Genomic DNA, 22,811 nt, shown 5'->3' with positions numbered 1-22,811 from the left:
AGGGCTATTGTAAGGTAGTTTTGAAAAGGCAAACACTTTTCTCCTTTTAATCCTTACCTGTGGATATGTTTTTATTGATTTCAGAGAAAGAAAAGAAGGGGGTCAGGGAAGGAGGGAGGTAGGGAGGGAGGGAGGCAGGGAGGGAGGGAGAGAGAAACATCAATGTGAGAGAGAAACAATGATTGTTGACTCCCATACATGCCCCGACTAGGGATCAAACCCGCAACCTAGGTATGTGACCTGACCGGGAATCAAACCCCAAACCTTTTGGTGTACAGGATATCGCTCCAACCAACTGAGCCACCTGGCCAGAGCAAAAGGCAACACTTTTTGATGGAAGCCATTTTGATGAAAATTATCTTCCAATTAATTTTTGTGTACGTGGATTGCTTTTATTTTGGAAATAGTCCATTTTTATCATAAACAACAGAAAAGGGACCTTTGGAAATTACCTTTTCCAGAGTTTCTCTAACCTTGGCATTTTTGACACTTTGGACCAGATAATTCTTTGCCATGGGGAGTGAGAAAGGGTGTCCTGTACACTGTAGGATATTTGGTAGCATCCCTGGCCTTTACCCACTAGATGTGAGTAGCATCTTCCCAGTTAGGAAACAAAAAAATGTCTGCAGACATTGCTCAGCAGGGAGGGGGGGTGCAAAAACACTCCAAGTTAAGAAACACTGATGTGTCCTGGCCGGTGTTTCTCAACCTTCCTAATGCCTCGACCCTTTAATACAGTTCCTCATGTTGTGGTGACTCGCAACCATAAAATTATTTTCGTTGCTACTTCATAACTAATTTTGCTACTGTTATGAATCGTAATGTAAATATCTGATATGCAGGATGTATTTTCATTGTTACAAATTGAACATAATTAAAGCATAGTGATTAATTACAAAAACAATATGTAATTATATACGTGTTTTCTGATGGTCTAGGCGACTCCTGTGAAAGGGTCGTTCAACCCCCAAAGGGGTCTCGACCCACAGGTTGAGAACCGCTGGGTTAGAGCATCGCCCTGCACACCAAAGGGTCTCGGATTCGATTCTCAGTCAAGGGCATGTACCTGGTTTGCAGGTTCACTCCCCACTCCGTCAGGGCACGTTCCGGAAGCAATCGATGTGTCTTTCTCACATTGATGTGTGTCTGTCTCTCCCTCTCTTTCTCCCCTCTTCCCTCCCTTCTAAGCTCTCTCTAAAAAACAAGGGAAAAAATATCCTCCGGTGAGGATTAAGCAAAAATAAACTGATCTAATCCAACTTTCCCCTTTAATAATCTGCTACTTAAATCCAGAGCAATAGTTTATTCAAAGTAAATGAAAATCTCTTCTTATTGTCAGTCCACTTTACTTTCTTAATTCAACCAAAAACATTATGTACCACCTGGCTGGCTTGGCTCAGTGAGAGCATCAACCTATGAACCAGGAGATCATGGTTTGATTCCCAGTCAGGGTACATGCCTAGGTTTCGGGCTCAATCTCCCCAGATTGGGGCGTACAGGAGGCAGCCAATCAATGATTCTCTCTCATCATTGATGTTTCTCTCTCTCTCTCCCTCTCCCTTCCTCTCTGAAATCAATAAAAAGATATATGGTTTTTTTTTTAGAAAAACATTATGTACCTCTCAATTTTCCAGGATAACTCTTATAAGCAAAACAAACTGACCTATAATATCAAGCTTGAACAAATTATAAAATATTTGCCAACTGTAATGAAAATATCTAAAAACCTAAAATGTTACTGTAACTTCTTTGAAGCAAGCAATATCAAAAATTAGATTATTTTTTTAAAGATCATGTGACAGGATGCCATGGTTTTAGATACATACAATTTTGGTAATGTATTCAAATGAATCAAAATGCTAAATATTTAAAACCATGAAAATGTATACATGAAAAAATATATTCTAAAATTCCAAATTAACAACACATTCAAACTTATCTGTTTACTTGGTTCCTATTATAAGATGTCAGGTAAGATCTTTTCTTCTATATAATCACTTACTTGGCATTTATCCCCAACTTCATACTGCAAGCCAGCAGCAATGGAATAATCACGTTTCTGTTGAGCTGTAAATAATATCAGAATAATATCAAGTTGACTTAATTATTTTCAAGTGCCACAAAACAAATTTATGGAAAATGCAGATTTTTAAACTCACCTTGTTTAGACTTGAGCCAAATTTCATATTCCACATTTCTATAAACCGCTGGATTGAGTGACTTAAGAACCTTTCTAGACAAAGGAAGGCTTTGGGAGTTCCCATTGTTTTTCAGGTGCTAAACAAACAAAGTCAGGATTAAAAAAATAAAACATTTTTGTTTGACATATGTATAAGAATAAAATCAAAAGAAAACTTCAAAAATTACTAAGTTGCTGAAAAATGTACTAGTAGATACGCCTGACTCTATTGAAAATGTACCAGAAAAGATTAAAAATATTAAGACTACACTTTTATAAGCTCTTATATTGAAGAACAAGTTAAGACCTTTAGAAAAAAATACCTGATCACTTGACAGAGCTTTAAATCCATTTACATCATTAGCGGTGGTAGTTTTTCTCCTATAAAGGAAAAAACATAACCATAATTAGTACAAAATGTGTTCACATGCAATTAATTTATTCTAACTTCACATAAAAATATCAGAAGTCAGAGTTATATTCCACAAAGTCAAAGCTATCTTCCAATGAGCCTTTACAAATTTTAATAAAGTGTACAAGTGGCACTGACCAGTTTGGCTCAGTGGATAGAACGTCAGCCTGTGGACTAAAACAGCGGTAGCCAACCTTTTGGACCTCACAGACCACCAGCGGTCCCCAGACCACTGGTTGGCGACTGCTGGACTAAAGGGTCCTGGGTTCAATTCCAGTCAAGGGCACGTATCTTGGTTACAGGCTTGAGCCCTGGCCCTGGTGAGGGCGCACACGGAAGGCAACCTATCTATGTGTCTCTCTCAAATGGATGTTTCTCTCTCTGTCTCTCCCCTTCCCTTCCACTCTCTCTAAAATCAATGAAAAAATATCCTTGGGTGAGGATTAAAAAATATACAAAAAATAAAGTGTGCGTGTGTGTGTGTGTGTTTGTGTGTGTGTGTGTATGTGTGTGTGACTTATGAAATATAATTCAAAGACTTTTATCAGTAGTTCTTACTGGCTCAATAAAACAAACAGAAATAAACTGAAATTCAGGTAAGTAGAATAATTGGGTTTATAAAACATTCACTGTAGAAAAATTTCCTTTGAATACATAGATGATGATCCATTAAACAAAATATTCCACTACAAAAAGATGTACAATCTAGTGATAATGAATGCAAACCATATTCAGTATGCTAATGCTAATAAGTGCTATTGGGGATGTTAGGAAAAAAATATAGTGTTGAGCCATAGGCTCAAATAATAAAAAGTGGGATGAGGAAAGAACTTGTTGAGATGGCTTTTTGAATAAGTAATTAAAGGTAACGAGATAGCAAACCATATGTCTATTCAGTATTCCAGGCAGAAAAAAACAGAAATCAAGTGCAAAGACCCTGGTGTGGACAGGACAAGGGCTGGCAAGGCTGAAACAGAGTGATGGCAAGTAGAGTGGGAGATGAGGTGAGGAGCCACCCATACTCCTCTGTCCAACACTCCTTCATAAATCAATTTCTAGTCTTTGGGACAATTTCCCAAGTCTGTACCCTTAAATGCAGCAATCTTTAAGAGACTCCAAGTAGCTAGTGTCTAGATTTTAAAAAAGCACCCATAATTTCCAGTACTTCAGCACTGTGAATGCGAAAAGAATCCAGGCACAAGTGTATAACATCCCTAGTCTTTCCTCCTTGCTATCACACTATGCCTAGCTATTGTGCCATGATTATATAGCATTCTTCCCTACTTGAAGCCTTGTCTTCCCTAAGCCAGATATGACACAAGAAATCTGTAATAATGCAAAAAGTTAACGAGAAAGGCTCCCATGTTCCAAGAGCTACAATAGTAAAGTATAAAAAGAAAAACAGCATTATAATGAGCACACCTTCCCTAATTAACTTTCTCCTATGTTCAATGACATGTCTTAATCAGAGTGGTGCTGGAGAAGACCATGGAGTAAAATTTTTACCTATGCAAAGTTAGTCCATTCTAGCATTAAACTTATAAAGGCAATCCCAGATTCGAACCTAACTGTTCATTTCTTTCTTATAAAGAAATGGTAGACAATTTTTCAATCAGAATCAGAAAAATTTAAGAAATGCCTTGAATTACAGATAAAGAGATAATTAAGTACTTAATAAAGAATTAGATATCAATTTTCATTTCTTTCTCTAGTTTCACAGTATGTAACACCAAGTAGGAGACTTTCCTATTTAAGATACAACAGCAATAATAGTTTAACTTCATTAGGATTGGAATATGATTAGTTGCTATAAAATATCGTATATAATAAATCCCTAATATGCAAATCAACCGAACGGCGGAATGACCAGTCGCTTTGACGTGCACTGACCACCAGAGGCCAGATGCTCAACGCAGGAGCTGCCCCTGGTCAGAGCTGCCTCCAGCCTGTAGGCCCCAGGCCAGCCAAGGCAGGTGCCAGTGGGGCCCCCCCGATCGCCCCACCCGCCGGTCGACCCACATATTGGCCCTGATCGTCGGCCTGACCTAGGGACCCTACTCATGCACGAATTTTGTGCACTGGGTCTCTAGTATTCATATTATTGATAAAAACTAATATGTTGGACACTATATTTAGGAACTAGCTTATGCACTTTATGTGTTATCTCATTTAATTATTATAAACTGGAGGCCCAATGCACGAAATTCGTGCATAGGTAGGGTCCCTAGGCCTGGTTGGTGATCAGGGCGACTGTGGGGCGACTGGCGGGGCAATTAGGGGACCCCGCTGGCACCCACCTTGGCTGGCCTAGGGCCTGCAGGCAGCTTCTGCGTTAAGCATCTGCCCCCTGGTGGTCAGTGCACATAATAGCAACCGGTCATTCTGCCATTCGGTCTATTTGCATATTAGGCTTTTATTATATAGGAGGATTCTGCCCTTTGAGGAACTACTAATATATCTCATTTTACAGATGCAGAATTGAGGCTTCTTAGTGAATTTAAGTAATTTTCCCCAAGTCTAGTAAGTTGGCAGGAAGCCAGTATTGAAACCAGGTTTGGAAGTATACAGCCCAAGCTCTTATCCACTAGTTTATACGTCCTGTGTGGGGGGAAATAACTATCATAGACTCAAAGTTAAAAAGTGCTTATTCACAACCTAAACAGAAGCATTATCCAGAGCTGTTCTCACACTATACCCTAATTTGGGATTTTTATTATCTAAAAAGAAAAAGAGGTGGCATTATTTAAGAAAACAATAAAAGAAAGTCAAGGAAATCAAAATGGCCATTCTTTTAGCATTGAATCCTTAAACAATTGACAGCTTAACCTTAAAATTTTATACCACAGATATAGGTAGACCAAATCTATTCCATATATACACATCCAGATTACATAGAATTAGATGCTTTCCAACCCAAAACAAGTTTTTAAAAGTAACAGTTCCTTAGTAGAAATGAGGTAAAATTAGTGGCAGAGACAAAGAACCTTCTACGGCAGATTGGTATATTTTAGGAATACCGTAATATTTCAATTTCAGGGAACTCCTTGCAGAATCATTTACTGAACTGTTTCTTTGTACGGCACTATAAAGATATCTTGGAATTTAAATTCATTCTTACCTGCAACTATCATCCTCTGAATCTGATATTTCACTGTGGCTTTCACCAGCTACTTCAGCAGTGTTGAGTCCCATCAAGATTTTACTAACATCAGTTTTAAATACCTTCTCATACAGTAATTCATAAAGGAGAGCTGCAATTAACAAGAGATATGTTCTGCAACATTAACTAATTTTATGTTCTAACATAAAATTGAGTATCTACTGCCCAGGCTTCTAAAATCATAACTAGACACCTGCAACATCTATGGTCAAATTTAATCAGAAAGTTGCCTACATAAAGAGCAACCGGAATTTGTGTGTAATTAGTTTAAAATCATTACATAAGATAACTGTCATTTTTAAAAATATCAACACAAAAAGGTATCACAACTTTGAAACAAGTATTATGACAATAAAAGATAAACATGCATATTGAGCAATTATTACACTTCATGTGTTAAGCCTTTACATTATCTGCATATTTAATCCCAGCACAGTGGTATAATTATTCTAATTGTACAGATGAGGAAACTGAGAATTATAGATGGCATACAACATCCCCAACCTTAAGAGGCTTGGATAGAAAACATTAAGAAACATTAAGACTGCTTGCCCTAGCCAGTTTGGCTCAGTGGAAAGAGCATCGGCCCATGGACTAAAGGGTCCTGGGTTTGATTCCGGTCAAGGGCATGTACATACCTGGGTTGCAGGCTCGATCCCCAGACCCAGTTGGGGAGTGGGGACCGTGTGGAAGGCAACCAATTGATGTGTCTCTTTCACATCAATGTTTCTCTCTGTGTCTCCCCCTTCCTTCCACTCTCTCTAAAAATCAATGGAAAAATATCCTCAGGTGAGGATTAATAAAGAAAACAACAAAAAATTAAAAAAAAAAAAAAAAAGACTGCTAGGAAGAAGATAACTTTCCATAAGGGACTAAAAAGAGACTGTTATAAAATGTATTCTCAGCCCAGCCAATATGGCTCAGGGATTGAGCATCAACCTATGAACCTATGACTGAACTACGGTTCGATTCCAAATCAGGGCACATGCCTGGGTTATGGGCTCGATTCCCAATAGGAGGTGTGCAGGAGGCAGCCAATCAATGATTCTTTCTCATCATTGATGTTTCCATCTCTCTCTCCCTTTCTCTTTCTCTCTGAAATAAAAATATTTTAAATGTATTCTCAGCAGCCAATGAAGAAGCATATTTAGACAACGTTTTACTTAAAAAAACACACACAGAAAACATGGAAATATATATTACCAAATATTCTCAATTGGTTTTACTACAGTGATTCTTATGGAAACAAGAGTACACTAAGAATTCATCAACAATAAGTTTCCTAAGAGACTTCCTTCTAGCAAACCATCTTTCTTCTACACCTTATATCATCCAACCCACAGGCACTGAGAAATATAGGAAAGGAATCTCCATGAGCTATCCTTCCCAAAGCTGACATGTCCAGATTTTGACTAGCTGGAAAAAAAAGGACACAGCCCAGGATAGTCAGCTAGACTTTCATACCTCAAAACAGATCAATTAATTTTAAAAATTTACATTACATATTATCTTTACTGATCACCACTAGCTTAAGAACAGGGGACTCCTGGCCTGAGTGCTCAGTGGTTAGAGCATCAGCCTGCAGACAGAAGGATCTTGAGTTCAATTCCCAGTCAAGGGCACGTGCCTGGGTTGCAGCTTCGATCCCAGGCCCAGGTCAGGGCTCATGAGGGAGGCAACCAATCAATGTTTTTTTCACATCAATGTTTCTCTCTCTTTCTCTCTCTCCCTCCTTCCCTTTCACTCTCTCAACCTCCTGTGGGAATTTCAAAAAAAAAAAAACTGAGGAAAAAGCTGTTGTATGACCAGCACTACTGTTTTGTATGAGTGATGTGCATTTAGAACAGACAAAGGAAGGAACTAATAGAGCAGTAATTCTCAATTGGGAAGGAAGTGTATCCTTCCAGGAAATATGTGGCAAAATCTAGTGACATTTTTGGTTGTCACAATGGGAGATCTACACAGTAGATGCTAGGTATACTACTAAATATCCTACAATGTACAGAACAGCCCCCACAACAAGATTTACCTGGCCCAAAATGTCAATAGTGTCAAGGTTGAGAAACCCTACTCTAGAGCCAAATATAATCAAATGTTTGATTTGCTCGGCCATGTAAATTTTCAAGCCATACACTACCCAGCTTTGAAAACACATACAAATCCTTATTATTGAACTTAATTACTGCAGGAAATAAATAACTTCGTATTTATAAGTCAAACTCTAGCTACTAGATCTTTTTTCCTATTGAAAGAAGTTTTTAATACAATATTAATATTTTTGGTAACCTAAGGTTTTTAGAAATATCTTTTTATACAACAAAACAGAGTATATTTGCCCTGACTTGTGTGCATTAAGACTGTCTATCTTAGGAATATAATTTCCTATAGAAACACAAGGGTGAAACTTACACTGACACATAGCAGAGCTCTCTTTATACTTAATGGGATAGACAATATCATAATGATTTCCATTTGAAAAACACAGTAATACCTGAAAGGGAAAAATAAAAGACACCTTTCAGCACTTCATATTTGGTATTTACATAGCAACTTATTATCTCCAATATCTCTCAATCACTAGTAAATAATTTTCAAACAGAAAGTGAATATTTTAGAAGCAATCTAAAGCTCCAATGTAGTCAACTATGGTAAATTCACATGCAGAAATGTTACACAGCTATTAAATCAAAAAGTTCTTAATGACTTGGGGAATTCTTATGGGATAAAATATAAATACATTGCCCTAGGTTTGGCTCAGTGGATAGAGCGTTGGCCTGCAGACTGAAGGGTCCCAGGTTCGATTCTAGTCAAGGGCACATGCCCAGGTTGTGGGTTCGATCCCCAGTAGGGGGCGTGCAGGAGGCAGCCAATCAATGATTCTGTCTCATCATTGATGTTTCTATCTCTCTCTCCCTTCTCCCTTAGTATCTGAAATCAATAAAAATACATATATATAAAAAAATAACAGCATGATTTCAGCTACTAAAGAACAAGATGTAAGAGACCGTAAGAAAATATTCCAAAGTTTTATTAATACTTACCTCTAAGAGGCATAATCAAAAGTAAAATTTTTCTGCTTCTTTACAGTTAAAGTACAGTTAACCCTTGAACAATGTGAGGGTTAGAGGTGCCAACTCCTATGCAGTCGAAAATCCAAAAATAACTTCTGAATCCCCCAAAACTTATCTACAGTCCTCCCTAGGTATCTGCAGGGTACTGGTTCCAGGACACACAAACCTCCATACCATAATCCACAAATAGTCAAGTCCCTTATATCAAAAGGAGTAGAACAGCGGTTCTCAACCTGTGGGTCACGATCCCTTTGGGGGTCGAACAACCCTTTCACAGGGGTCGCCTAAGACCATCAGAAAACACATATATAATTACAAATTGTTTTTATGATTAATCACTATGCTTTAAGTATGTTCAATTTGTAACAATGAAATTGGGGGTCACCACAACATGAGGAACTGTATTAAAGGGTCGCGGCATTAGGAAGGTTGAGAACCACTGGTGTAGAACAATGCATACAATTGGCCTTCCCCATCTGCAGATTCCCAACCTCTAACCTCAAATCAGAAAATACTGTTCTCAATCTGCTGTTGATTGAATCCAGACACCTTGGGATGCAGAAGACAGACTATATATTCATTGAAAAAAATCCACATATAAGTGAACTCAGGTAGTTCAAACTCATGTTGGTAAAAAAATCAACTGTACTTTCTAAATAGTTAATTACTTTTTCAAAGAGAAATGCACACTGATTTTATTTAGATTATATCATATTCTAGTAAGTGTACTGGAAAAGGCCAGATCCAGAGACAAGCACGTTAGGAACCCCTAAGCCCTTATTAAGGTAGTATTTCACTCAATTGCCCTCCTCCTTACCACCATTAGCTTGGTGACAGATACTTCAACTGGCCTGGATGACTCCAAAACAAGTAATTAAAACAAAGTTTTCTTATAATGAATCAGCTGGGGTTTTTTCCTTTCTAGACTACGTATTTTTCCAGTTGTTTCTGCTTTGAACAGATAATAAATAGCACCTTAGCCAGCAAATTATCTTTATAATGGGAAATATATCACGATTACCAAAGTATTTCTGGATGCAATGGAAGAACCTATTTTTACAAGTTATTTTACTATTTAATGTTTATATTGACACAAAAGAGTAATAGTCTAGTTAATCATATACACTAGTATCTCAACTTTTTTTCCTCTAGTGATAGGGTTCAACATGGTGAATTGTCAGGAAAAACTAATACGAAATAATATGGCTCAATGATGATTAACAGGAATTACACTGTATCAACTCAGTATCAGCCTTCATGCACAAATATTTCCAAAAACCACTTTAAAATTATAGCTTAGGAGGTCAAGGTGGCAACTGAGTAGTTCTTTCACTTAAAGCTCTAAAAACACTGAAAAAATTCTTACCTTTTCAGGAAAATTATTTTCAGTTACTTGTGAAGGAGAAACATTTGGTTCCCGATAAATTACAAAATCTTTCCTGAAAATAACATTTTTAGAAATTACTTCTGATGGAATATATCCTATAAATTGAGATATATCATTCATTCATTCAAAAGCCTCATTTATGCATAGTAATGATTTGTTTAGGCACTGAAGATATAGCAGTAAATATAAGATAGTAATGGAATACTAAGTTGTAAAATACCTATATAAAAGCATCTTTTCAAAAAAATAAAATTTCAAATATAGCTTGTATATGTGTGACTTCATATATAATTCTTAAAGGAAACCTCAAAACCATAGAAGTTGTGAAGAGGAAATGTACAAAGACATTTTGAAAAGAAAATATAAAGCGTTCATCTGCTCCTCTACTAGGCAATAGTAGTAAAATTGATAACTGACAGAGGTGTTTTGCCTCTGTTCTAGTGGCTCTTCAGTGCTACTGGCCTTGAGAAAGTAGGAAATCATTTCTCTGTAAGGTTGATAAATGATAACGTTCAGAGGTCTGGAAAATTTTCTGTACTCCTTTCCAAAAATATCTTGAAAATTAAAATTTCTAAACATTGACATATCTAAATGTCAAAATCTAATTCATACAATAAAAAAAAAACTTAGAAAAGATGCTTCACAACCAAGAATAAAATCACTATTTTAACCATTTTAGTATAATGTAATATATTAATTTTCCACTGACTTTATTTTTGTTGAATTATGTTATTAGTGCTTACCTGTACATAAGAGAAAGGGCACTTATTTCCACCTGTCCAACCCATTCCTGTATTAAAGAAAAAAAATGGCCCTTAAATGTCTCAGACTTTTTTACAATATATTTCTAAACCAGCGATTTTCAACAAATGTGCTACAAGAATTTTTAAAACATGCAATACCTGACTGTTTAGTCAGGGGCACTGACCTCTTTTCCCTTAGACTGTCAAATTAAAAAATGACAACAATAACCATCAGGTGTAAATGAATCAAAATTATACCTATTTTTTATGTCAGATTAGTAAAAAATATATTTTTGGTGTGCCGCAGATTTTGAGTAGTTTATGTGTCAGGAGATGAAAAAGGTTGAAAATCGCTGCTTTAAACAACATCTTCATACATACCTTTATACAATATAAAGCTCAGAAAGCTTGTTATTAGTAGTATCATAAATATTATAAAAACATTTACATAAAGCATGTTATATATACTAAAAAGCAGCCTAAGTCTCTGTTGCAAAAATCCTTAGTAACGGAGTGGAATGACAGGTCTTAGTGGTGTGGTAAGACCAAGAAGTGGTACCCCTAAGTTGAGAACTTGTTGAATGCAAGGGTTCTGTCCTCTAACCTAGCACCCAGGACAGAGCTTGGCACATGTTGAAGATACAAAGAGAGAATCTCCCAGCAATCCTTTTCAAATGAGGTAGAGATTCTACAATCCTAAAGGAGTCACTTTAAGTCTCTAAGAAGGAAATGGCCAGCATATATAAAAATCTTAGAATATGTCCATAAACTCTTAGACAAAGCAATTCAACTTCTATAAACCTATCCTACAGAAACGTTTCCTATGTCCACAAACATAAACAAGGATGTTCACTGTAGCTATCTCTAATAGTTTTTAAAAATATTTTGTTAAAGCCCAAAATCCCACTAATAGGTAAGGAATAATTAAATAACTCACACATTTTACCCACACTATATATGGAACATGCAATCATTAAAAAGAATGAGGTATACCCATATGCAGTGACTTGGAAAAAAAATCACTGACTAGTATGAAAAGTCATAGTAAAAGAATCCTATTGTATAAAACAAAAAGTTATGTGTATAATATGTATGCATGCATTCCTTGAGAGGAGACTGGAAGGATAACATCCTAAACTGACAGTGGAGACCGGGAAAATAAAGGATTTATTTTCATTCTATATTAAACATTTTACCATAAGAATGTATTCTACACTATTTGTGAAATTAGTAAAGACTTAATACCAATAGTCACTAAAAATAATGAGCTATGGTAAATGAATGCTGCCACCTTTTCCTTGAAAGAAATTTGAGGTAAGAAAAAGATTTTAGACAATGAACACAGAGGAGGATAATAATATTTTCCCCAGAGACTTTTCATTTTAGTAGCTCTTAAAAATTGGTTCTGGTTTTCAAAATGAAATGTGTGCCATATATTAAAATAGATTTTCTTAAAATAGGTCTCTACCTAACAATCATGGCTTCTCATCAACTGCTGCAAGCAACACCCCTCTAGTGTAAACGAAATTCCTCAGATCACAAACACAAGCAACACCTAATGCAAAATGTGTTACATCACTTTAAAAAATGGAAAATTATTCTACTCATCAACAAAATACTACCTCTCAAATAATGTACTATGTTAAAAGTATTTAATCTTCAGAATAAATTCTGCTGTAGTCTGGTTAAGCAGACAATGGCTATCACAATATCTTCTCATTTTCTATAACCAGGGTCAATTTTAAATCAATCAATCAATCTCTCTCTCTCTCTCTCTCTCTCTCCCCAAAAAAAAAAAAAAAAATCAATAAAATAAAAATATCTTAAAACCACTGCAATTGGTCTTCTTGCCTCTGATCTCATCTCCCTTAAAACCTATATACAAAATTCTTTCATCCATTCATTCAGTCAACATAAATGTCAGGCACTGTTCTCTAGTTCACAGTAGTGAACAAAACACACTCACTCACTTCCTGCCCCAAAAAACTTGCAAGGCTTCCCAATGCCAGTTTCCCAGGCCCCAGGCACAGACTTTGATTCAGATCAGTAATAAAGAACAGGGAACCTGCATCTGTACAACTACCTCAGGTGATCCTGATGCAGATGGTGTGTAACTCACACTGAGATATGCTGGTCTAAAGCATAAGCTCCAACCTGGTGAGCTTAGCACTGAAGGCTTCCTCATGATCTGACCCAGAGCTTGCCCTTTGACTTATTTCTCATTACCTCCTACTTTCAAATGCTCCATGCTCCATAAAACTAGACTGCATTCTGAATCTGCACTGCTCACAATTTTCACTACCTGAAATTGCCCTTCACCCCTGGCATTTCTCATTCAGAATCTATTCAGACTTCAAATGCCAACTCCAACTCTTGCTTTGCCTCCCCAGCTAGAAACAAAACTCTGAATGTCTATAGCAGTGGTTCTCAACCTTCCTAATGCCGCAACCCTTCAATACAGTTCCTCATGTTGTGGTGACCCCCAATTTCATTGTTACAAATTGAACATAATTAAAGCATAGTGATTAATCACAAAAACAATATGTAATTATATATGTGTTTTCCGATGGTCTTAGGCGACCCCTGTGAAAGGGTTGTTCGACCCCCAAAGGGGTCGCGACCCACAGGTTGAGAACCGCTGGTCTATAGCATCATACCTGCCCTTCTTATGGCATATGTACTTTCTCACTTTTGCATCCCCAGGGTGACTGGCAATTCTTGGCCCACAGCAAGCACTCAAACTAATGTTAGGGAATCAAACTGAGATACCAGTTGCTGACCAAACACCCTGGTCTTGTGTTATTATTCCCTTCCCTCCCTACCTGACTCCTCTCCTTAGCTTCATCCTTTGCTAATGTCATTTTAAAATTGACAGTAATTACCTCTGGAGATAATGGAACATCTACATGACATTCCATGATATATGGATTTTTTACAGGAGTTTTGTAAGCAGAAAAAAATTTATTTTAACATCAACATGACTGAGGAAGTGTGGCAGTGAGACCTGGTGGGGAAGTGCTGACCTTTTACTCTCAACAGACTCTTCCTTCTTCTCAAGCTAATCATGGGAAATAAAACCTCCATAAGAGAACCTATCTTCTCAGATACCTGAAGAAGTAATCAAATCTTGCCCTGTTACCAATCCCCATACACCTACCAACACAGCATCATGAAAGTCATCACCAGTGTTATTTTAGCTCTTTTATACTACATTCACATGCCATTATAACAAAGATAAAGATACCACGACCCTGTCCCTAGGCAACATCTAGTGTACAGTACAGTACAAAGCTCCAACTGTCTTCCAATTAAATGCTATGTAAAATGTGCACCTAAAAAATGTTTAGAAGGAAAAAGGGTAACTCACTGTAACCCTTCCATACACTATAATATTAATCTTATATATAAAAAATAGATAAAAGATTACTGCATACCTGTGGATTTTCCAAACGTTTTAAATACTCTTCAAATGATCCTTCTATAAACTGAAAAAGGAAAAAAAGTCTATTAGGAATACATCAAAGCAACAGTTAAACTCTCTACTGTGAATTATTGAGTTTTTACATAAACCTCGGATACCTCAGTAACAGTAAAATATATATACACATATAGAATCTATGAAAATACATACAAATCAGAAAGTGAAGATCATAAACACACAAAAAGAATTTAAAGAAGGAAACACTGTCAGAAAAGGTTTCCTGGACAGGATGTGGACAGACACAGGGACAATATGGCATGTGGAAACAGAGAGGACACTGTGTTGGGCAGACAGGAGTGACCTGGTCAGCAGGAACAGGGCACTTTCGTGGGGAGAGCAGAGAGAGAGAGAACTCAGACTAGACATCTGTTTATAGAAAGTTGTGAGCCCAGACAGGACTTTCAGAAGAGGGAGAGAAGGCAATACAAGGTCACTGCAAGAGACATTATGAACAGAGAAATGATATGATAAAAGCAGCATTTTAAGATTAATTTGAAAATGGCCAATATATAAAGGAGAATAAACAAAGACAGATACATTAGCTAAGACATATTAGTTTACTAATACAGATATGAATATTCACTGTTCCTTAGGTCAGAGATGAGAATTAATAATGCTAAAGATATTTTGAAAAAATTCAATAAGATTTTTCTAATACACTTTGCTTCATTGTCACCTTAACATAAAAATAAAAGTTTATTCAAGCTATGTGAGCCCTGGCTGGTGTGGCTCAGCTGGTTGGGCATCATCCCATGCACCAAAAGATTGCAGGTTTAATTCCTGGTCATGGCACATGTTTCTCTCTCTCTCTCTCTCTCTCCCTCCCTCTCCCTTCCTCTCTAAAAATCAGTAACGAATCTTTAAAAAAAAGAAAAGAAAAAGAAAAAGCTGTGATAACATTTTTTGTTTTTCTAATAGTGATTATACTAATTTAATCAAGAAAGCCCTAAAACACCATCTGAAACATCAAATCCAATTTTATTTAAATTACAGGCCAGTCAATTTTGCAAAGCAATACACTTAAAAACATTAAAGTACACTACCAAGTCTATAAAAATCTTTTAAATGCCCATGGATTTTTTTAAGATTGAGATTATTTTATAGACAGTATACTGTCAAATTTCCAAAAAGTATCTTAAGATTTCAACACATATTATAATAAAATAGCTATCTATTTTAAATATCCCACCAATCAGAGGCTACTGTTCTATATTAGGTGATTATTTATAGACTTAAAAACCCCACAGAACCATTTGAAGTTGGAAGAGACCCAAGCAGTGTTCTGCAAGACTCTCCTTTCTAATCAAAAAGCATCCACCAAGGCCAGTGATGGCGAACCTATGACACGCGTGTCAGAGGTGACACGCGAACTCATTTCTTTGGTTGATTTTTCTTTGTTAAATGGCATTTAAATATATAAAATAAATATCAAAAATATAAATCTTTGTTTTACTATGGTTGCAAATATCAAAAAATTTCTATATGTGACACAGCACCAGAATTAAGTTAGGGTTTTTCAAAATGCTGACACGCCGAGCTCAAAAGGTTCGCCATCACTGACCTAGGCTTTGACTGAACATCCTCAGTCACAAGGAACAACACCCCGCCCCCTTCCCATGACAGCCTTTTCCCATTTTGGCCAACGGAAATGGTAAAGTGAAATTTACCCCTTTAGAACTTTCAACTTCTGGTAATACCTCAAAAGATTGCAAGGGTTAAATAAATATATGCAAAGCATTTAAAATGCCTGGCACATATTAAGTGCTCAACCAGTGTTAGTAATTTCCATTACTGTCAAGAGAGTTTTACCCTCTGGGGTCAATAATAATGACTAACTTCAAATACTTAAAGACCACTCCATTTACCTTTCTCTTCTCCACCACACCCTAATATTCTATCTAGCCTCACTACCAGTTTTCTTTCTGTAAGACAAGTTTTCATATCTCCTGATCAAGTAGATAATTCTCCTTCCTGAAATGGATTATTGTCCATCTGATAAAATAGCACTCAAAAAAAATGTTACCAGTAATAATATTTTGCTTGAATATAGGAAAACCAACCCAACAGCATATCCAAACTAAGAACCATTTATCTATTAACTCTCAGAATTGAGTCATTTGCAAAACACCAACGTTCTTTTAGCAGTCCACAGGGGAGAATACCATTGAGTTGTCAGATGACTTAATTCTAAGCAAATCTTGTAAGGCTTTCAATGTAAAATGAAAATAGGTGATTGTCATATTTCACAGCCTACTACATACTACTGAGAAAATTCCAGTAAAGTGTTCTACAACATTCTATTAACTATTAACCATATTTACATAATTATAGTATTCTTATATGATTCACAATGATGAAGCCTGAAAATTAAAAATATATAAATGCCTTCTGATAAAATAAAAGACTTAGTATGAATTTTTTTTTAATTCATAGGGGATTACAAATCACGGAAAACTCTATTAACCACAATACTCCATTTACCCTATGTCAGACAAAACTCACTCTTAATATGCCAGGATCCTGCATATGGATCCTGCATATCCAAGTCACCCTCTATCCTTCATAGCTGTGTCTTATCTGTCACAGAAGCTTTCTAAATGCCAGAATAATAAATGAATACCACTAAATGGCATAAAAGTTATCACAAAAGAATATAATTGGATTTAAACTCAATAAAGCAATTCTTTTTTATAAGGGGGATTTTCATAACCCCCTATTAAGCTCCATCCTGTGAAATTCCCACTAGACCACTTCTAAAGGGTGAACTGTAAATGCAAGTCGAGATACCATTTTGTTTAAAATTACAAATTACCGCTTCAAATTTCTCTCTGTTCTCTCGAAGATAGTGAATACAGGCCATTCTGACTTCAACATGTCGAGACTGAGAATGCAATACCTAAAAAGAAAAAGCAACACACTATTAAGCATTTTGTTAAAATAAGGTTTAAGTTGCAACCTAGACATATCCAAAAAAACTCAACCAACAGACACACCATTTGTCTTTCTATAATTTCTAGACCTTTATTCATTCCCATTTCTCTCTCTAATCATAAGGATGGCATGACACATACAAACAGTAGTACTTCTTAAACCAGATGCCATTCTACAAAGAGTTTACTTCCATTTCTCCTTTAGGTCACTGAAATACTGAAATCATTCCTTTAAGAAAATCTTTGTGAACTTAAGACACTTTCCTCTCTTGGTCAGCCCTCTACTGTAACTTTGCTCTTCACAAAGCAGAACTAACTAATCTGCGCAGTGCTTAGATTCACCCCATGCATTTTAAATTACTTGCCTTATGTAGAAACTTAAGTCCCCTGCGGTTTCAGAAAAGTTAAGGTACTCATTCTTACAGGACTCTTGAAAGAACATCCAAGTGAGCAGCACACAGGATGCAAACACACTGCTGTGCTGTCATCCCAATAGCCTCGAAACTTGCTCTTATGCCCAAAATATTTTTTAAATATATTTATATTGATTTCAGAGAGGAAGGAAGAGAGAGAAATAGAAACATCAATGATGAGAAAGAATCATTGATTGGCTGCCTCCTGCATGCCCCCTGCTGGGGATCGAGCCACAATCTGGGCATGTGCCCTGAAGGGGAATCAAACCCTGACTTCCTAGTTCATGGGTAAATGCTAACCATTGAACCACACCGGCCAGGCTGCCCAAAATCTTAAAGCACCACCTGAAATAAGCCACACTACAAAGATGAACCAATCCCTCTCACTCTGTAGCCTGTGTTCTTCAGTAAAGCTACTAATTCAACAAAAAGATAATTTATTGGCCTTTTGTCTCTTACTAAAATTCCAAAGCTTTGGTTTCAAACAAACTATTATCAAATAAATGCATAGGAACCCTTTGGCTAGCCTCCAATACTTTAACTTCCACACTTAAGATCAAAATTATTTTCTATTACTAGGTGTCTCAAAAGAAGGTATTCCTGGTACCCTATAGGACCAAGGTGGAGGAAAAAAACAACAACTGACATTTAAAATAACCACTTCTCAACTACTATGAAGGCCACTTGAAATTTATTATAAAGTATCTTTAGGAGTTACAGCTCCAATATATCTGATAAGGGATTGATATCCAAAATACATAAGAAACTCATAAAACTCAATAATAAAAAAATAAACAATCCAATAAAAAATATGGGCAGAGGACATGAAAAAAGATTTTTCCAAAGAAGACATACAAATGGCCAACAGACATCAAAAGATGCTCAACATCACTAATCATCAGGGAAATGCAAATCAAAACCACAATGACATACCACTTCACAATAGTCAGATTGGCTATTATCAAAAAGTCAACAAATAACATGTGTTGGTGAGGATGTGGAGAAAAGAGAACTCTGGTGCACTGTTAGTAAGACTGCAAATTGGTGCAGTCACTATGGAAAACAGTAAGGAGACTCCTCAAAAAATAAAACCAGAAGTATCATATAACCCAGAAATTACCCTTCTGGGTATTTATCCAAAAAAAACCAAAAACACTAATTCAAAAAGATACTAGAGGCCCGGTGCACAAAATTAGTGCACGGGGGTGGGGGGGGGTCCCTCTGCCCAGCCTGCACCCTCTCCAATCCGGGATCCCTCAGGGGATGTCCAACTGGGATCGAGCCTAAACCAGCAGTCGGACATCCCTCTCACAATCAAGGACCGCTAGCTCCTTACCGCTCACCTGCCTGCCTGCCTGCCTGATTGCTCCTAACTGCTCTCCTCTGCCACCTGGTCGACCCTAACTGCCTCTGCCTCGGCCCCCGCCACTGTGGCTTTGTCCAGAAGGCTGTCTAGAAGATGTCTGGTCTAATTAGCATATTACCCTTTTATTAGTATAAATGTGCACCCCCATGTTCACCACAGCATTATTTACAATAGCCAAAATATGGAAGCAAGGTATCCATAGATAGATGAATGGATAAAGATGACATGTGGGTGTATACATACACATACAATGGAATATTATGCAGCAATAAAAAAGAATAAAATCTTGCCATATGTAACAACATGAATGGACACCTAAAGAGTATTGATGCTAAAATAACTCAAAGAAAGACTACTGTATAGTAGTTTGACTTACATGTGGAATAAAAAAAAAAAAATGAACAAACAAAACAAAACAGACTCATAGAAATAAAGACCAAAGGGATGGTTTCCAGAAGGGAAAGAGATGGGGAACTGGGTGAAAGGGGTAGAGGGGAATATAGTCAGCAATATTGTGGTAACTTTACATGGTGACAGATTAGATTAGTGGGGTGATCATACTATAAAGTATAAAAATGTCAAATGACTATTTTGTACACCTGAAACTAATATAATATTGTATGCCAACTATACCTTAAAAAGTTACAATTCCAATTGAGAGATTCTCCCTTATGCTCACAGTAAGCAGGAAAAGGGACACTTCAGCTGCACATTTTACAAGTCTCTTTGGATAACAGAGAACCACAGAACCAGAGGCCCAACTGTCTGGACAGCTAGTATGTCCCTTTACTTTGAGATATACTGAAGATGCACTGTCTGAGATGAGCAATTAGTTTGTTTTCAGTATAGCAGCTTATTTTGCAATGCTGTCCTGGGAACTATTAAAAAGCATCTTTACATACTGTTAGCTTCCTGCACTAGAAGAACTATCCATATATAAAAATAAACACCACACAATTTTTTTTTTGCCAATAAATAAATGATAGTTAATGACACTTCACATAAGTTAAATCAGACACCATTATGAATCAAGGTATTATTAGTCTGAGTAAATTGTAGTGTCATTTGATAGGGCTTTCTTGCAGTTAGCAAAGTGAAGCTAGTCTTAATGCAATTTACCTAGCAACAGGTGGCAGACATACGTGAATAAAGCTTATTTTCCATCAAAAACAATGGTAGGCATACTGTTTTTTCTCATTTTAATAAAGATTTTATTAGCACATGAAATCTGAACCTGTTACTCAGAAGCAAACTCTAAGCCAACTTCCATAAAGTGTTGGGTGCTAGTGCTTTTCAAAGCCAAGCACTGCAAGAGAAGCAACAAGGTTACATGACAACTGTTTAAAAAGTATAATATAGTGCAAGTTCAAGGACACTCAGGAAGATTTGAAATGACAAATATCTTTGCAAATTATTATAGATGAAATAAGCTAAAAATAGGAGGCTTTTCTATCTTTACTTGAGACAAGATAATGATAAACACTGGGAAAGACTGAGATACATTGCTTTAGCAAGTCCTCTAAGAGTGCCCTATTTTTAGCTCCATGGCCACAAAGCTGATTCAGGTCAGGCCTCCTGCAGGCCCAAGTCCAGAAGTGTAAAAAGGGAAGGGCCTCTCTAAATCAGGTAAATTGGAGGGAAAGACTATTCCTAACTCAAGTCTCTACCCCACTCCCCCCAATGACTGCCATTTAGATTACTTACTCTGACTCCTTCTTAGAAACGATAAATTATTTTGATACTAGAGAAAATGTTGGCAAAAATAAATAAATCCTTTGTACATATTTTTAAAGGACAGCCTGAGGTTGGTGTTACTTCCCTTGCCCCACCCCCACACATACTTTGCCTTTGGCCATAAAGGCTCCATGCTTAGCCCATGTCTACTAAAGAACTGAGCTTTCCCAAAATTCATGGCATTAAGCTTCCGAAACTCTGTATACTAAAAATTACCAGTCGCATAAATGGAGGGGATGTTCCCTTAGGCCTAACTTAACACATTTTATTGTATCTCATTGTAATCTATCTGATGTTAGCAATGAGTTCTTTGTACAACTAGCTCTTGCCCCCTTCTACTTAAAAACAGAAATCCCACTACAAAACAGAGGCTTCTGTATAATCAAGTTCACCAATTATCTATGGCATGGAATACTGAAATAAGGCACACCTTTCTGCTTCAATATAAAGCAAAATCTGGAAATCCAATTCCAAATAAACGCCACACTTTTGTTGGTTTCTACTTCTTCCGGACCGAACTCTTGCTGGAGCTAACAGAATATATAATATACTTTCACCTCTCCCCTCTGCTTCCAGAGTGCCGAGGCGTTCAGGGAGGCTGAGACAGAAGCAGCAGGACAGACGGAGATGTGGAGAATTCATAAATGGGACATACTGTGTACCTACTACTAATAGTGAAGACTGGGGTGGGTGTGTGTGAACACATCCCACAGCAACACTGGAACATCCTAAATTTCTAAAAATTAGAGAAAAATAATGAACTGGAAAAGACAGAGCTTGATTTGGGAAGCTTTTAGAATAACGCCTGAATGACAATGACACCTAATACAAAGGGGCGTACCAGTTCAACCAATTTCTCGTTTTAAAAAAAGATTTCATGCTGCTGATGTGAAGAGAGGGCCTTTGTAAAATAAATGACTGGCCTACATTTTTTTGATGTTGAAAAAAAAATTAGAATCGACTGGTCTACAGAGTAAAACATTTTTCACAAAGAGAACTTTTGAAAGCTATTTAGCATTCAAAAAAGGTGAGAGAAACAGAAACCTAAAAACTCCACGGAGGGGAGGAGTGAATCCCCTTAAGCAAAGGAGAGCAAACTGTGGATGGTATGAAACACACGCCAGGGCAGTAACGTGAAAACTTTCATCCAACTATTTTAGCAGATATTTTCAATATAGGATGGGTTCTGGTGGCTGCATACCTACCAACCACACGGTGTTATATAACGCGGAACCGGCTCTCTTACCCCCCAAAAAAATCAGAAACAACTTCCTAAGCAACTGTGTGAGAATGTGATTTTGACCATTAACGGGAAAATCCGGTCAAGAAGGGCCTAAGGCACCAGGAACATCCTTCCTAATGACCAACACCAAAACAGACTTTAAAAAAAAAAAAGTAAATTATTTTAGTATACCTACACTGCCTTGCAAAGCAAAATAAAAGTGTGGGAACTACTGAGACAAATCTTTTAAGACATTCTCTATTTCTTAAAGGCTGGCTTTCCCTCCGTGCCCATTTCCCCCTCCAGATCCAGGTGGACAACGGCGGCCCGGACCGCCCCGCAGGCCAAAGTCCGGCCGCGGAAAAAGCAATGTTCTCCGAGTCAGGTCGGCCGCACCACCGCCTCCGGTAAACACCGGGTCTGCGGGTGAGGACGCTCTGCCGACGAAACGGAGAGAAGGGGAACGCGGAACAGGATGGAAAAAAATCATTCCGCCGAGTCCCCAGCCATCCATCCACTACCGATGCCTTGCTCTCGGCAGGCCTCGCAGGCGGTCCACGACGCTACCTCTTCCCCAGGAGGGGCGACACCCAGTTCATCTGCGGGTTTTTAAGTTTCGATTTGCAGCGTCCAGACCCAGGACAGCGTCCCATTCCGGCGTTACAATGGGCGGCTGTGACGACAGCGGGGCCACGCGCAGCCCGGCTGCAGGC

General features: G+C 37.4%; 1 protein-coding gene across 2 annotated transcripts in view; it reads right to left on the bottom strand.

Moving 5' to 3' along the window:
* OTUD4 (OTU deubiquitinase 4) overlaps positions 1 to 17,355 on the bottom strand; it is a 42,677-nt gene extending 25,322 nt beyond the window's left edge. Inside the window, exons 1-9 of one of the 2 annotated variants that reach the window (XM_005864868.2) lie at positions 17,246 to 17,355; positions 14,387 to 14,437; positions 10,953 to 10,999; positions 10,189 to 10,261; positions 8,161 to 8,242; positions 5,710 to 5,842; positions 2,503 to 2,560; positions 2,160 to 2,277; positions 2,003 to 2,067 (exon numbers count right to left, since the gene is read on the bottom strand). In XM_005864868.2, coding sequence (XP_005864930.1) covers positions 2,003 to 2,067; positions 2,160 to 2,277; positions 2,503 to 2,560; positions 5,710 to 5,842; positions 8,161 to 8,242; positions 10,189 to 10,261; positions 10,953 to 10,999; positions 14,387 to 14,437; positions 17,246 to 17,293 — 675 coding nt within the window. In that variant the 5' untranslated portion in view covers positions 17,294 to 17,355. Of the gene's footprint in view, positions 1 to 2,002; positions 2,068 to 2,159; positions 2,278 to 2,502; positions 2,561 to 5,709; positions 5,843 to 8,160; positions 8,243 to 10,188; positions 10,262 to 10,952; positions 11,000 to 14,386; positions 14,438 to 17,245 lie in introns of those variants that run through there. The other variant, XM_014538515.1, reaches the window with a different exon arrangement.
* Between the last annotated feature and the right edge of the window lie 5,456 nt (positions 17,356 to 22,811).

The sequence above is a fragment of the Myotis brandtii genome, unplaced genomic scaffold (genome assembly GCF_000412655.1).
Source record: "Myotis brandtii unplaced genomic scaffold, ASM41265v1 scaffold192, whole genome shotgun sequence".
Lineage (NCBI taxonomy): Eukaryota > Metazoa > Chordata > Mammalia > Chiroptera > Vespertilionidae > Myotis > Myotis brandtii.
Note: the sequence above shows the minus strand (reverse complement) of the source record. Positions and strands in the feature narration are given on the sequence as shown.